Here is a 17,332-nt window from a genome sequence, read left to right on the forward strand (position 1 = left end):
TACGGCTATAGCAGCGTATATTAAGAACCCTAGCTGACAGGATTAATCAGTCAGATTAGTACTAAACAATTTTGATGAAATTTCCCAAATATGGGACTGAACTAGAAGCATACGCTGGCCTGGAGAATCCATGAACAATTGCTTCATCTGGAACTACATCACTCAACCATTTAGAAAAGAGCAAAGAAGAACAGGAACTGTGAAGTCAAAGTGTTCCAAACTAATAATTTTAGAGAAAGTATGTTTTCTGATTGGTGTTGATGATTCTAATAAACCTATAGCTTTGACATACAACTCTGAAATCAACTGATTCTTTGCAAGACCTTTTCCAGTGCTGAATATATACCTGATGGTAACACATCTAAATACCTGTAAATGAGATTGCTATATATAGTTTGCAAATCTTTGTTCCAGGTATATTTAAACAAAACCAAGAAGAGCTGAGATATGGAAACTTTTTGCAAGCTTCATGAAAGTGATTTTCTGTTTCCTTCCATGGTATTTGCAATTCTAATCTATATCCCTTGGAAACAGAGAGCATCTAACAAGCATTTCAGTTTCCAAGGAAAAGGTATTTTCAATTGTCAATCCTAAAGCTTCAGTTCCGTCTCTCAACTGGAAAAAAAGAGTATTTCCAGCAGCTGAGGATAGAAGGTACATGAAAATTAAAAAACTTAAAAGTCGGAAATAAATGAAAATTTAAGAGCAGGTTTTTTATAAAACATAATAATACCTCATGTATTAAACACTAATTTCTGCACTATTTCTAAATAATAAAAAGAAGTAGATTCATACAGTCAAACCTTTTCTATAACCATATATATATATGTATATATGGTATTAGGTTGTCAACAAAGTGTGACGAGAGCAAATTGTTGTTTGATTTAAACTGAAGATGAAAATGGAATCAGCTGTTACATATCGGATTACTTCAACTCCATTATTATTTCTTTGCTGAAATATCTGCTTGACAAATATATGTTGCAAAGTTTTGTGCATGCACTGTACGGAGTTCACTGCAATTCAATACAAACACAGTAAATTAATGAGGCCACAGTTCAACAACACAGCAAGTGCAGCTTTAGGCTCTTAGTACCAGATCAAGGAAAAGAAAAATAGAGCTGTATGATACAAAATGCCACTCCAGTATAAATTCACCATTAGTCTAGATCAGCTCAAATTCTTCTGATAGGTTAACTCCATACCAGCAGATATTACAGCAAATCATCATGTAGTGTTTGTCCTCCTGCAGCCAAAGTCAACATAAAGCCATTATGAAAGCATAAAGACAGCAATATATACCCTAGCATGCTCTGAATAGTTCAACAGAAATGTGATCATGTACCCATGACTGAGCCAGATCAAACTGGTATTTGCTGGTAGCACACAGACTCTGTATTACAACTGGAAAACCATGAAAATTAGTTCTCTTACCTGCAGGTTTTTGTCATAATAGATAGCATAATTTTGCTGTAATTTTTCCGCCTGAAACTTGCTCATACCCAAGCCAATAACTTACACATTTTTCTCTCTTATTTTTTGAGTTCAGGTTTCCTTCCTGAACTGCTACAACTTTACAGTCTTATTAGAATACTGATGCTGTGTGAAACAAGTAAGAAATTATAGTATTATCAATTACAGGAAATGCATGTACACACATGATTTCAGGAAGAACATTTATCTACAAATGGAAGGACTGCAGACCAGCAATTTCTTTCCTTCAGGAGAAAATAAAATTATGGGTGAGTATATAAACGTTTAGTTTCTCATACAGAAACATCCTTGCTACTACTCACTATTTAAATAGTGAAAAATAAAGCCCTGAAAGAAATAAAGGAATAAAGAATCATCAAAGTAAAAATTAAAAATAAAAAAATTACATAAACCAGGAAAACTATTTTATTCATTCACCATTGAAGTAATTCCTTGCATATTTAACAAACCTATAAGAATAATCTCAAAGAACATAATTCATCATATGTTCCCCTAAGTGATAGTGAAGGAGGTCACTAAAAATCCATACAGGAAGTATATTCATAAGCACAATGATCATGAATGCTAACATGTCCTAGAGTTTCAAACCATTTGAGAGGAGTAAACAGTTTCAGAAATTATATTAAGCTAGTATAATACTGTCATTTCAACATCTATTTTTAAGCCCTTTTAGTAACACTTCGGTAATTTGCTTTATGGTCCTAAACTTACATTCCTGGATCCAAGCCTCTCCTAGTTACTGGTGCAATATAATTAAATCAGCAGAAGAGTAAAATACAACCCTTTGCCCATTATTTGTATTGTCAGGAAGGCACTGCCTAAATAAAATTACTGAAGAATAAAAATGTTTGATCCACAAACAAGGATCACATTCAAAGAAGTTTCAGGTGGATAAATGCTTTGAGGAAGAAGGAGGAGGACTCTACAAATAGCTCCCCAAGGTCACCAGGACTTTGGAATAGAGAGAACTACTGCATGAAGAGGCATATATCTACTTTCTCCCTGTGAAATGACTAGGACACTCACCTATAAGAACAGCTAGGTTTCAGTACTCACCTCAAGGAATATTTAAGTATCTTTTATGAAGTGCAATACCATCAAGAAAGGACAGAAAGAACAACTCACCCCAAATATCCTCCTGTGCTTTGTTTGGCTTTCAAGGACTAATGAAGTAGATGGAAGACTACCAAAAATTGCCATCACAGTTGGAACAGACACACTGCATAGACACACTCTGTTCCCAGTTTCTAAATCAGACAAATAATTTCTATTTTCTTTATTCACAGTTCAGTTTATATTTTCAATTCCACATGATTCACCTTCAAAACATCAAGATCCTTCCTGCCATTCATCTTGCCTTCACCACACTACTTGCCCTTCCAGAATAATACAAACCATATTCATTTCCCCCATTTTTGAGATCATTACAAATATCCCTTACCTGCTTGCAAAACCAAACTAAAATATAAACACGCTCCAGCATCTACTTCAACCAGTATTTCTTCCAATACATCCTATAATTAATTGACCTTGTTTAAAACTATTTCTGTTCATCTGCTCAGAAGCTTCTTCCTTTTCCAGATAAAGATATTGTCCATTACTTGCACTGCAGGACATGCTATTTATATCACCTTTACTTTCAGCTTTAAGGAAAATAGCTATTTCCCCCAAAAGAGCCAAATTTGTATACAGTGGGATAGAGCATTTGCACACAAAATGAGAAGCTGTTTTTTAATGTCTTTTGAAATAAAACCAGCTGATAATCAGTATTTTGTACAGGACTAAGTGTTGCCCTTTCTTGCCTGTTTTATTAAAACTACAAAAGTTGAACAACTGAAAACAACTGAGCAATTTAAATTAATTTTTTACCTTTACAAGTTTCGAACCCATCAAAACCTTTCATACAACTAGTATTTCAACTTAAATCTCAAAAATCTTCTGTTGTTTAACACAGTTCTGTACTTTGAATCATGCAGAATAAATCTTCTATGAACTACACAATTCACAAAGTACAATATCTAAATAAAATTTTATATCAAAGATACTGTCTTGCATTCTCCATGAGAACTAGGTGTATTTGAAATTTTACTGTATAGCTATGTTTAATTACATTGAGTAGTGCATTTTTACCATAAAGGATATTCCACACTTTATAATAAATGAGTGGTTGGTGACAAGTTTCTTTTTCTAATGAGCTGGTCGTAACTTTCCTAAAAAGTCATAAGTGAGGGAGAAGTAAAGCCAGGTTTCTTGGCTCAAAGGAGCTTGAAAGAATTGTCCTTTGTATCTTAGATGACACAATATCTACTGAGAAAAAGGGAGAAATAAAACCAGGAGCTGATTCCCAATCATTTAACCATTAATCTTACTTCCTCCTTAAGTAAAGCCAAAAAAGTCTTTGTTTAGAATCAGTGACAGAGGAGGAAAAAAAGTAAGTATTCAAAACCCATGTAAATGAGAATTCTTTAGAAAAGATAGAGGAACACAAGAAGAAGAGGATGCAACAGAAGCAAAGCAATCTGTCTTAGTGAAGAGAAAACTCCTGGAGCAAAGCAGTAGCTGGAAAATTATCTTGGAAGTGAGAAGCAGCAACAATTTCTAAAAGCCAACGAGTCATTTGTATAAGAACCATTAGAAATTTCAGAAGAAGCAGGATGAAACAAAGGGAATTCCAAAAGAAAACACTACACCAATGATGGTGAGAGCAAGTAACTCTATTTCTTTAATTTCAGCCATTTAGGCTTTTCCTGATACACATAAACATTGTAGCACAGTATTTTACATATTCATTGTAATTTTATGTTTAAGTACTGCAAATATAATAAACATATTTGCATGTGTATCTCTCACTGATTAGGAATCACTGCATGAAGAGCCTCTTTTATATCTATATAAAAAATTATTTTATTTTTTAATTGAGGCTGGTTCTGTAGATCATACCTGCAGAACTGAACTAATAGCCACTTCCATGGGAGAATGTAAACACTCATATAACAGAACATGGAATATCATTCATCAAGAATCAAGTCCCATATCTGATGAAACTAGGAATTTCTGCTACACTACTGTATTTTAGTAACTGCCTTTCCCCCTACTATCTCTTCATATAATTCTGAATAAAGAGAGGTTCAATAAGACAGTGACCATTTCTCTTACCGGCGTGAGTGCTCCTTCCGCTTGAGCTTCCATAGGACTTGTAGGGGTGGCTGCAAGAAGCTGTCCAGCAGCTCCGGACAGAAGTTCCAATTTATCTGTAAGTTGTTCAGAAGCAGCAGGATGACACTCCATGGCTAGAACAAACTCCACCCCTGAGGTTTGGTTCTTGGCATGGACACTGTTTCCTGCCCACCCACCTTGTCTGGGCTGCTCTTCTGGAGGGGTCTCCTCTAGAACTTGTAGTACCTCCAGCTCTTCATCAGAGGGACTTCCAGTCATTTTGTGCCCTAAAGCCTCATTCGTCCTGAAGTCCTGCAAGTCCCGTTCCTTATCTATTATCACCCATTCCTTAGAATCAACCTCCTGCCTGCAGGAGCTTAAGTTCACAGCTACAAATCCATTGCTAATACCACCATCAACGTGTTCTGGAGAACTAGCTGACACAGGCTTTGAAGCGTCTGGAAGATATTCTTCATCATAGTGCCAAACATGGTCGATGCGGGCAGTCACAGGAGGAGGAATGGGTGTTTTCTGAGAAAGAGGAGGAACAGCAGCAACAGGAGTCTCCGCCGCAGCATTCAAGTCTTTCTGCATCTTCTCCAAACTTAAGAGAAGAAGTTAATATCCGAATTAGTTAATAATTAATTAAATAATGTAAGCTATACTTGTCATATTTTAGAACAATCTACAATGGTTGAAAGATTCACAAATCAAGAGGAATAACTCTGATGTCAAGTAAAAATGGGCAGATCGCCTTAGAAATTCGTGCACATTGTAAGTGTAGTTGTAACGTATTGCATCATATTGTAAATGTAATTACCAGAAGGGAGAATAGTGAGTGAATTCCAACTCACTGGTGAGGCTACCACCAGACGTCCACTCCACTTAATTTATGCAACAAAGCAGAGACTCAAAGCAGAACAGAAGAAACAGATGTCTCCAGCAGCAGTTAGTAGATGCTTTCAAGAATGTTATTGTTTTGATTGATTCCTTATTTATGCCTTGCATTACTTGCTTCATCAGACAATTTCAAAATCCTAACCCCACTATGATGTGTTCAGAAGGATTTTGCCACTGTCAGCATCTCAGCTGTCTTCTGCTGTCCCCACTCACCCTCTGCCTTTCAGCCACATTTAACAATGTCCTTTTCCCATTATTCTTTATACAGATAGGCAAATTGACTGAATCTGTTCCCATGCCTTCAAATTCCATTTTAAGACCTCTGTCTTCTATCAAGATTTTATTATGTTGGTACAACAGCTTTGGGCATAACTAAACTTGCTGCACGCAGGTAGATTTCTAACTTTACTTCATAACCCCACTTCTTGTAAACTGTCCTTCTCATGTCACGTAACCTAATCCCATGTTACCTCTGCTGAGCACCTGATGTCATCATTCTTATTTAGGATGAGTTGTACTGACTGTCAAGAGTATCCCACTGAAGAAAAAGGTAATAAACATCAGTATTACACCACTAGGTCTTGAAATAAAAAATTCTCAAGTGTGGAAGTCCAACTTTAACTGTATACTAGCGCTAATCTTTTTTTAAAGAAGCAGCCAAGTGGTGAAATCCATGAATCGAGCAATATTATGAACATATTAAATACTTTGCTGTAGCTTGCATAAATGTAACTCAGCAGCTCAATTCCTGGTTTACATACAGTAGAGGAAAGATGACAGTATCTTAACTACATATCCTGAAAAGATCTAAGCATAAAAATAAACTGTTTTCTTTACCAGGTCTCAAGAAATTTATCAGCGTCTGGCTTTGACTCCAATGTCAGGCGCTTCTCCAGTTCAAAGCTGTGAATTGAACGTAACTTTCGCACCAGTGGGACATCTCTGTCTAGCTGGGTGGTCTCTGAGCGAACGCGAATTGGAGAACCAAGACTCGGGGCATTAAGCATTCCATTCACTGGCCCATGGCTGTTTTCTTCCTCTGTAGCAGCCTGTGCAGAAAGTAAAGTAAAAATGTAACTCACTAGAGCAGCAAAACAGAGGAAGGCAAGGTACTACATGGCAAATACCATCCAGGTGTTTAGCCAGTGAAAAGCCAATTTATATTTGGAATGGTCCTTAAGTTCATGCTGTAGTTAAGGTAGTTTAGACAGGCTCTTCCGCACACACCTGCAACAGACAAAATACTAATAATATACTAGTTTTGGGTAGGTCTGAGAACAGAGGTCTCAAACACCCAGTAGTACACTTAAATTTACTCAGATATTTCACACCCATCTCTGAAATTTTCTTTAATACTAGTCTGAAACCCAGCACTTGGTAGCATCTTTAGTCTGCTTTACAGTCAAGTGCTCTTGATAAAAAGAAGTTGGTTTCCAACTTCTGGAGCATGTAACACTGTTACACACTAAATCTAGTAGATTTTTCTGCAACTTAGAACTATGTTTTAGTCCAATTGTATTCCATCTTGTATACTAACTGGACATGATCTAGAGCCTGAAAATCATCATCCTCAGTTTCAATGGGTACAACTAATAGAAAATTTGTTTAAAAATTTTTTTAAAATTTGTTTAAACCAGCGCAGTTTTCTTTCTCCCTCTTTGGTAAGAAACGAACAAACAAGCACATTTGAAAATAGGCCTTATTCATTCCCGCAATACATCTTTTTCTAGTAAACAAGAAGTAACAGCCTCAAAACTACAGAGTTTTCCCAGCTAAAGAACATTTCAGTCGCAGATCCCTCTTCATGTTCAAAATATTTTTATATCAAGAAATCGGGCTACATTTGTCCAAGTATGAAATGCTGTGATCGCGAGCAAGGGAGACAGGAACCACTCTCAGAGACCACTTTTCAAAAATCAAGCAACATTCGCCTCTAAAGACTAACCCATGAACCTCTTTGGATCGGTACAAAGGTATCGTACCTTAAGGAGACAAAAACACCAAGTGAATTAAATGGATAGTGCCAATCACACCACCAATCTGTCAGTTCAAGAAGAACTTTTAACTCGGGTTTCATATATTCAGTGCCTAACTCTGCACATGCAAGGTGCAGGAAATTTGCTTCGGTTTCATTCAGTGAGCAAGTATCGAAGTCACATCTGAAGAGCATGAATATGAATAAACTACAAAGATTCTCAAATTATCAGCAACCTACTATTCATCATATAGGCCTAATAAAGTGACATAAGGCCCAAAAGCTTGTCTGCTTGTTCCAGTATATAAATCGCTCTAATAAAATGTGTTAGCTTTACCATAAATCTTGATTTCTTAGACCATTCTGGCTCATCGATATTAGTAAGACTGCATTACTAATTTTATCGTATGTGCCCTATGAGGGCAGGAAACTGTTCAAAATCGGTCTTCACAATGCAGATTTTGAAGTACCTTACAGATCCCTAGTTTTATTTTGTTTCTGTTTGCGTCCATTTCTTCCCAAACATCTTTTTCCTGAGGACGCTGATGCCCAGGGGATCCAGGTAGCTTCTCTGGTGAGACACCAACTGGAATACCATTCTCTCCATCACTGAGCTGTTCATCAGGGAACACTTCATCTGTGTTTTCTCGCAGCAAATCTCCTGGGATAGGAGTTGCATTGGCAATTCTACAGAAGTAGTTTAATTAAAAAAAAGAGAAAAATCAGAAAGGTAAAAATTTTGAGACTGTAATGTGCTTTTTGAAATTATTTTCTACTCTATTAAAAGAAAGAAACAACCAAAAAATTACAAGCAAAAGCATACTTCTGTAGAAAACTAAATCTTGTAAATTCTTAAATATAAAAACCCTAATTCTTGGTTTTCACAAATTACGTTTCTTTAATTCAGGAACATAACAAAAGGTCTAAATAAAAAACCAATCACTTAAAAGCTGGTGTTTTGAATGTTTTCAAAGCAACTTCTGAGAAAATTTGTTAGACACCATGTCCAGGCTCAACTTCACTCCTGACTCTTCTACACATATTTTTCTATTAAAAAAAATTAATGGCAACCTTCATAATATAGTTACCTTTTCCCCAAAATATGGTAGAATAACAAAACATACTCCGTGAGGAAAAGAGATCACTCAGCAAACTAAATGCAGTTTTAATCACCATTCTTATCAGAGTACTATTTTGGTCCAATTATTGACAATCAAAACATAAGCATAATGCTAATAAGACAGCACATTTTAATTAAAATTCTGTAGTCCCGTTGACTTGGGGCTAAATAGGGCCAAGGCTTTGCTCATTATCTGGAACTGATGCAATGCTATTCCTAAAAAGTCAGTGGTCAGAAGGTCAATTGAAAGTAATTTCTTTACAGTCACTAAAATTGTTAACTGCAGCCAAGACTATCAATTACTCCAGTGGGATGCATAGTGTGATAATGGGACCAAATCATATCCAAAATCCTTGTCAAATTCAGTGTGTTCAGTAGTGCACACCATACACTTGTGTCATATTAACAGCAGTTAATGTCTTGACTGACATTTATTTTAACACTTTTTAAAAAAAATTACCTTGAAATACTGTGAATTTAATACATTCTACATGAAATTCTGGCATTCTTCAGCCTCACTACACTGTCAAAACATCCACGTCACAACCTTCATGACCCTGATAAAAAGTTGATCTTCTTAAGGCCTAGGACAGGCACAAAGTCTTCCCCCTCACCCATAAACACCCCTTATATCCTCTAATCCCCTGAGATGAGTATGGGTATTATTAAATATCACACCTCATCAAACTTAATTACAGATGGTCTCAAAGACCACATTAAATATTATTGTAAACATGACGAAAATCCATTTCCAAATTTCCTATAAAGATTCATTCATTTTTCAAAGTTATAAGTAAATTGCAGCTAGTAGTTTATTCCAAGCTTACAGAAAACAATGGGTTTATTTCCAGGCAGTTAAACTCAGGACGCATCATTTAGTTTCACAAAAAATCATTTAGCAAAGGATGGACTAGCAAATTTACATGCAATTTCCTGAGCTATTATTTTTTATTGCTATAAATTTAGGACTGCAGTGCTGATCTTTCAGGATAGTATAAACAGGAATCCTAAAAAGGGAAATACTTCAAATGCTCCCAAATCTCCATTCCTCTATTTATTCAACATCTTGCATAAAAAGCCCTAAATTATGGAGATAATTTCCCTTTGGTACTCTGCGGCTGCTTTTTAAGTGAACACAATGTGCATACATACCCCAGTGCAGCTGGAGTAAGACGAGTGTGTAACTGAGGTGTGGTTGAAGTCGTCGTTGTTGTCAGAGAGCCGTCAGTTCCACTCTTCTCCCAGTCAAAAGGGTCACTTTCAATAACCCCAAAAGTTTTCATGCTGTTGTCAAACACAGACATGAGAAGCTAAAAATGAAGAAAACAGTTAATAAGCCTCATTTTTGTCTAAGAGACCAAGCAATTAAAAATATCCACCTGTAACACATAAACATGTCTCTTCTTTAAGATTTTGACTGACAACAATTTTCCAAAAAAAAGGGATGCAGTTCTTTATATTAACCATTTCTCATTTTCCAAGGTTTCAAAGTCAAGGTATGCAAAACTCTGCTTCATTTAAAAGACAAACAACAAACAAACAAAAAAAACCCAAACAAACAACCAAAACACATCTAGTTTTTATCAGTAAAGAGAGGCAAAGATACACCATAGGCTTCATAAAAACACAGAATGACAGACACACACACACACAGAGGCACGACTACATTGCTGAAGAATAGCATCCAATGGCTCTCCAGCAGAGGAAGATAAAAGAATATATTCGGTAACACCATTAGAAACCAAGGAAATTAATAAGGAGTATGTAGGGAAGGATACTGATATGCTAATTATTATATTTCTGTAATTTAGAACCACGTATCATTTACTTTATCTAATGCTGACATCATCCCACGGAAATGTCACACTGGAAGCTTCCCACCCTTATTTTATCCTGTGGAAAAGTATCTAGAACAATTTGTGTCCATGACAGAGAAAGAAATTGCTTTGTCTCATTCTTGTCACTGGTGAGAAGCCTGTGTCCATGTCACATCATCTCTTCCTCTGTAACATTTCTAAAATTAATCTTTCTTTTTTCCTAAAAAGCTAAAACTCTAGTCTTCATTCTTTCTTCCAGTCTAGGATGCTGACAATTTTCTCTGGCCTCCTTTAGAAACACATACCCCTTGGAAACTTAAAACAGATGGGAAGCTTGGATCATTTTTCCTGCATAAAGTGGTCGTATCCATTTTATCCTTACTCTCAAGAACCTTCAGTGTGCTGTCTATGCCAGTCAGTTCTGAAACCCTATTGAATTGCACAAAGCCACAGTTCACTTTCCGTCCCATACATACTCATTTATTCTCCTCTTCCTGTAAACTTTAAGCAGTGTCTCTGAAGTAATTTTAAGGTCATTCTTGCAATCTTTCCTACAATTTCTGCTGTAGCGCAAATACAAACTCAAATACTTAATGATATAAGGAGGCTGAGGCAATGTGTGCATAAATACCTGAATAAAATAAACATATCTGACATGGCCAAATCAAACCTATGGGCCTATGTCATGAACTTTTTAGACTGTAAACTCTTCAAAGCAGGGATCTTGACCATATGCTTTCTTGTTCAATGCCTAACCATGAATACAAAAGAAGAATGATACATATCAAAGGTATGAATAGCATTGCTACAACAAATACTAGTTATGAGAGACCAGAGCCTAAATGACCATGAAAAGTAAAGCACTTTCTCACCGCTCTAAATAAAAATACCCTGCTCTGGTCTAAAGCACACAAGAGAGACCATGTTGGAAGGCTCAGGCTACAGCTACACAACTGCAAACGTTCCATGACCAACCAGAGGATTGTAAATTACTGGGCTGTCTCCATCATGGAGAAACTCTGTCCTGTTTATCCCTGAGCGCATGTGCTGTGTTAGATACAAGTAGACCACAGAAAAAGGTTTTGCAAAAATATGCCTGTGTACATGTTTTATCATTCAGGATATATAATGTCAATAAAACATATTTACCAGTCTACAATCAAGGTCCTTCTATGCAACAGCAAAAGTACTGCAATCAGTAATTTTTACCATAGAAGAAAAAAATAAAGCTGATTTCATCTTTATAACTAGGCACAAAAAACACTCAAAAGTTTCTTAATAATTGTTCTCACTTAGTTGTAATCTATAGGATAAATTCCATAGAAATTGTAATAGGAAGGAAAAAAAATCAAGGCATTTATTTTTCAGGAATGCTGAACAATTTCTGTATTTGTAATATGCTTTTTTTACATTCAAATGTTTGCATAATTTTTTTTTTTTTTCTGCAAATGTGCAGAAGAACATACCAGTCCATTCAGAGAAATTCAGTTACTAACAGGAAATGAGTTATCCTTCAGTTCTTATTTCGAATCCTATATATCTTGTTTTCTCTGTTAATCTTACCAAGGATAGTACAGGAATCATTCTTATCAAAGTAACAGTTCAAGAATTAGTCAGAATGATTCATTTATTCAGTTGAACCAATTCAGCTTGTACACCATTCCTTCTCCTTTAGCTGAGTCAGCAAGTTGAACAAATGCACAGAGGCAGACAGGTAATGCAAGTGGGAAGCTGACAGGAACGTGTGTTTCTGGGAGCCGGACGGAAGGCACACAGGGACAACCTGTCGTGGTGTGATTTTAGATCAGTTCAACTTCTCCTAGTTGGTGAGACTGAAAAAACTCTCAGTCTCCCTCCCTGCTTTTCCTGAGCATTCTTCTGCTGCTTTCCACATACTGCTATAGAACAAAGTTCTGTCTTTGAGTTTTATTTATTGTTAAATCATGGGTCAACACTGAGTGAATAAGACACATATTCCACAGCATATCCTCTTGGCACCTATCACCTTATCACCGAGCTGAGGCTGTTCATTTCAGCAGGCAATATTCTCTTAAAGAAAAATCACTAGTTTTCTGGTGACCTCTGTAGGCAATACTTCACGCTTAAAAACCCACCATGGCTCCATGTTGTGCTCTAGCTGTATATATTGCAGGTGCTGAGCTCCAGATTTTGGAAAACTGGCAGAATGACTATCACTGAGAAAACTGTCTGATCGATTCAACTTAAGGAACACCCACTAGAGGCTCGATAGTAGGATAGCACCTGATCCTAACAATACTGACTGCAAAGCCAACTGCCGATTTTTTTTAGAAACTTCACTGCCGTACTCTTCCCAAATGGAAAAAAATTACGTCTTTGAACCGCAAAGTTTCTGTGGCACTAGAAGGTTATTAAAACAACTTAGTGGTGGCACAATCCATAATCACTATCAAGACTACACAATGAAAGAAAAGGTAATTAAAGATCAAACAGCATAAAATTCCGCTATTTGAAAAATCAGAAAGACAAAATGGTAAAGAGGTTTACCTGGTAATCAGGCTTCGTAAAGTAATCTAAATTAGAAATGTGATCCAGAAAGATGTTGAATTCTTGAGGAAGATGTTTCAACATAAGTCTGTGCTCATATCGTTCTTTAATGGAGCCTACTTGCTCCTAGGAGTAAATAACACAACAAACATTAATGCGCCTTCATTCTCTGGTACAACATATTCACCTTGTATCTTGCAGCCATTCAATACACTTCTGGCCAGAAAGATGGGTAAGTACATTACACTGAATACTGCTGAGGAAGGCCATTCTACATCAGAGGGCAAGGTAAGAGATTCTGTCGTTGCCCTCAGTACACATGCAAAACAAAGTACAAACTTCAAATTCAATACAAAAAGCCATTTAATTTTCTGCTGTGTTTGAATGCTGCCTGGTATCAAGAACTGTCATTAGACACTCCAACTCTTCTAAAAAGCATGTTTTAAAGATTTAAATATCCTGCTGCATCATCTGAAGTTCAGTCTCTTTTTGGCGTATACTTGGCCATCACAGTATACTGCATAAGATTAGTAAATCCTGTTTAGTGTAAGATAAGTAAACCAAAACCAAAAAAGAGATGCTACCTAGGTACCACAGTGTCATCTACCAATGCATAAACCACATCAGAGAGTAACCTTGTTTCAATCCAATTTCAAAAGAAGGTGAAAGAAGTAATAATAACAGGCTAATTAGATGTTGTTTCTTCACATATATGTTTCTTTGCCTATGATATATGACTAAAGGCACTACTGCATATTGACTTACTCACTGTTGTTCACCAGCAAGTAAGAAATGCTCATTTCACAAATAACCAAAATAGATAGGAAATTCTAAATGTGTGACGGGTGAAATCAAAATGTACTCAGGTGAAAAGAGGAAAAATAAATAACTGGCACATATATACTTACTTTTGCCTTTTAAAATACTTGCAAACTAGAAGCACAATCCACTTCCTGCCTAGAACAGTTTGTAAAACTTGATTGCTTTTTATACCATGGTGCTAGCAATGAGAACTAACACTAGAAAACACTGGAAAAATGTAACGTCAAAATTAATGAAACAGTGATTCTTAGTGGAATCTTTATCACAATATTTGCTTGCAATCCAGAAGTAAACCTCCCTCACGCTCTTCGGTTTTACTTCTAGGTTTACCTTATCTTTTATTTTTCTCCAAGGCAGTTGCCCAACCACAAACTCCACCAACATGTAGAACAAGGACCAGAGGTCATCATGCCGACCCATTTCCTGTGAAAAAGAAATATTATTCTAATGCATCTTACAAATACCTATAAGACAAAAGGGAAGACAGATTCTTTACTGCTCTGGAGACTTAAATTATTATATTTAAAAGTGCATATAATCAACACTCCAAAACAAGTTTGTATAATTAAATCCAGCAACTATTTGAAGTAGAAACATACATGTAAATTTCCATAGAAGATACAGAGAAACAAAATAGAAGCTGAACTGTGTTAAAGTAACATTGCAAATCTCTATTCTGGAAGAGTGGTTTATTCAGATTTCTTTAATCTATGACATTAAGATGACATAACAGACAACATATATTTTACAAAACTCAGTAACTTCACCGTTTTAATTTATTAACTTACAATTGAACACCAAAGGTAACTATTAAAACCACTATTATTTCTACAATAACTTTTTTTCCCTCGACTACTGTAAAGTATGTTATCCTTTCCCAAAATTTGTAAGTATTAATTTCTACACAATAAATACACAAAAAAGGAAATCAATAGCAACTGACTGCTTTCAGTATCATAAGAAGGATATGATATAGACTGAGATACTCACTCTGTTTCTGTGAGCATTGATTGATGCGTATCGTACCGTTCCTCGAAACCCAGCGACAGCTCGTGGCTATCAAAGAACAGAAAAAGACTCTCATTGTCAGAAAAAAAACCCTCTGACTACTTAACTTGGCATCTACAAAGTGAGTATGGAGCCTCAACAAATATCATTTGAGACTCTTTAGTTTGTTTCAATTTACCATGTTTCTACAAGTTCTCAGTGGAAATCCAAGTAGGCACCACAAAGTGACGTATGTCATAGTTTTGTAAACCATCTATTTACGTCAGGTTTTGTTCTCCACTTGCATCAAATCCTGTTTACCTTATCCCTCAAAAAAGCTACATGGCAGAACTATTCCTCTTTCTTCTCTAATAATGAAATTATACCTTGGTTTTAGCTATTAGAAGTTTGAGTTTTTAAATTCTGACAGGATCTAAACCATGTTTTCTTCAGCTGTGCTAAAATACACCAATATTATGTGGTATGACCGGACAACCAGCGATTTATTGAAACGTGCTAGCAACATTTTCACAAATTATTTTCTGAACTAGCAAACCAATCAATTTTTTGAGAAATTCCAAAAGCAGCGAAAGTCATGGGTAAGTCTCAAAGCTGTGGCTGAAAATAGCAAGGGCTGCACTACAAGCACCAATTAAAAATATTTATTTCTTTTCTAGTTTCTGAATACCAGCACTTCCTCCCTGACACTCCAGATACTGTATGATCCTAAGTCTATTGGTGTTTCATAATCACAGAACATATTTTCCCATCCTTCTTTCCTTCAAATAAAATGTTACAAAAAAGAATTATATAACTGATAATGGTCATAATTACTACATATTTACAATTTTTTAAAAAATAAAACCATGGTGTTATGACTTTGCCTAAGATTGATATCCAATCCATGCCACCCCCTTAATTAAACATTCTATAGAGAGAGAACTGCCAGAACTGCTAAATCTGCTTTCTTTTACAGTCTTATCTTCCCAATAAAGAATTCTTTTTGTTTCCTCTAACAGTGAATGTGAGAAACTTGAATTATCTTCCTCACCTCTGACTTGTACTTAAAGGGCTATTGGTGACCTGTCTGCCTGCCCCAGACTTATGACAGTTCTTCAGATTTTAAAGAATTTTGCACAATACATTGAAAAATCTAGTTTGATATACACACATACATACAAAGTGATAACCCTATTAAGATAAAACATTTCAGTCTCTCCCCACCTAAATGCCATGCATATTATAAAAAGAACAGCTCAAAATGCTTTGGAACTACCAGATTTCAGGAGAAACAAAATTTTTTTAAAAAAAAAGACTTAAGCCTTTTTCTTAGTAGTTCTGAAGATTGGCAAACCATCCAAGTAAGAATAATATAGCACTGCTGCCCAGACAATCAAAATACGGGTAAATCTCCAAAAAGATGCAGTTTGATGAATAGCACTTCTTCAGAAGGGCACTGAGAGCTTAACTTTAAAACACCCAGAAATACAAATTCAGTAAATCCCAAGAGCACAAAATTTCAGAAGATGAAACCAAATGCTTACTGTCTTCAGCCTCTGGTTGGAATGTTAAAAAAGGAGGACTATATTCAGTCTTTACCAAGTTAAATATGAAAACTATGATGAACTGAGGCTTTTATTTCTACTTGATAATTAACACAAAAACATCCCAGTTGCTTCATTAGGAAATTAAATGGGGGGGAAAAAAAAAAAAGAGTAAGAAATGGCATACAGAATCTAAATTATCCCATCCAGTTTACAAAAACTAAGAATCTGACCTATTCCAGTTCTGTCCTTGGGGAGAAAAATCTGTATGAGAAATTAATTGTGTATCAACTCAATTGCTTTTCAATGTTAAAGTCACTGCCATCCTTAGACATTCCTATGAAATTATTTGCCCTAAGATGGTTTCAATTATCTGAGAATCACCTGGCTGGGGAGGGAGAGACGGGGGGAGGGCATGAATATTGCTTCTGTATATTAGCTTATCATGAAGAGAGTTGTGAATTCTTTATCCGAGCAAGGATATCTAAATCCTTTTACAATCTCCTGCCTTAAAGTGTAGTTTGCATAAACCTGACTTAAGAGCATATGTAGTTCTGTTACACTTTAAGACACAATGAAATACCTTTTGCTAATGCAGCTGGTCACTATTTAATAATGGTATTACAGTGCCACACAATATCAATAAATTAATTCTATTGTGTCACTAACAACATGAATGATGGCTCTATTAACTCAAATCAAGTTTGCCCAATTCAGAATAGAATTTGTAGACTTCTGAGCATTTGCAAGACTTCTGAAACTGTTTCAGAGCTCATTATGCATCTCACAACAGCTCATGTAGTAAAAGAGAAATATCAAAGGCAATAATAGCAACTTCCCGAATGATTCACTGCATTTTTTCAAATAAAGTCCCCCTCTGCTATTACTGATCACGTTAATTTGCTTTTAGACACCTCCAAATTTTTCCTATCTGAGCTCACCTACCACCAACTGGGGAAAAATAAAAAAAAGCCTCACAGAAACGTTGTTT

The 17,332-nt window shown here is 35.9% G+C and overlaps 1 protein-coding gene across 3 annotated transcripts in view; it reads right to left on the reverse strand.

The window, feature by feature from the left end:
• The window catches only part of TTBK2 (tau tubulin kinase 2), a 99,406-nt gene that overhangs the window by 20,151 nt on the left and 61,923 nt on the right, over window positions 1–17,332 (reverse strand). For all 3 annotated transcript variants that reach the window (XM_075105684.1, XM_075105683.1, XM_075105685.1), the window contains exons 7-13: window positions 14,801–14,866; window positions 14,141–14,233; window positions 12,989–13,114; window positions 9,798–9,955; window positions 7,996–8,212; window positions 6,388–6,599; window positions 4,651–5,254 (exon numbers count right to left, since the gene is read on the reverse strand). In XM_075105684.1, coding sequence (XP_074961785.1) covers window positions 4,651–5,254; window positions 6,388–6,599; window positions 7,996–8,212; window positions 9,798–9,955; window positions 12,989–13,114; window positions 14,141–14,233; window positions 14,801–14,866 — 1,476 coding nt within the window. The remainder of the gene's footprint in view (window positions 1–4,650; window positions 5,255–6,387; window positions 6,600–7,995; window positions 8,213–9,797; window positions 9,956–12,988; window positions 13,115–14,140; window positions 14,234–14,800; window positions 14,867–17,332) is intronic.

The sequence above is a fragment of the Phalacrocorax aristotelis genome, chromosome 10 (assembly GCF_949628215.1).
Source record: "Phalacrocorax aristotelis chromosome 10, bGulAri2.1, whole genome shotgun sequence".
In the NCBI taxonomy this organism is placed as follows: Eukaryota; Metazoa; Chordata; class Aves; order Suliformes; family Phalacrocoracidae; genus Phalacrocorax; species Phalacrocorax aristotelis.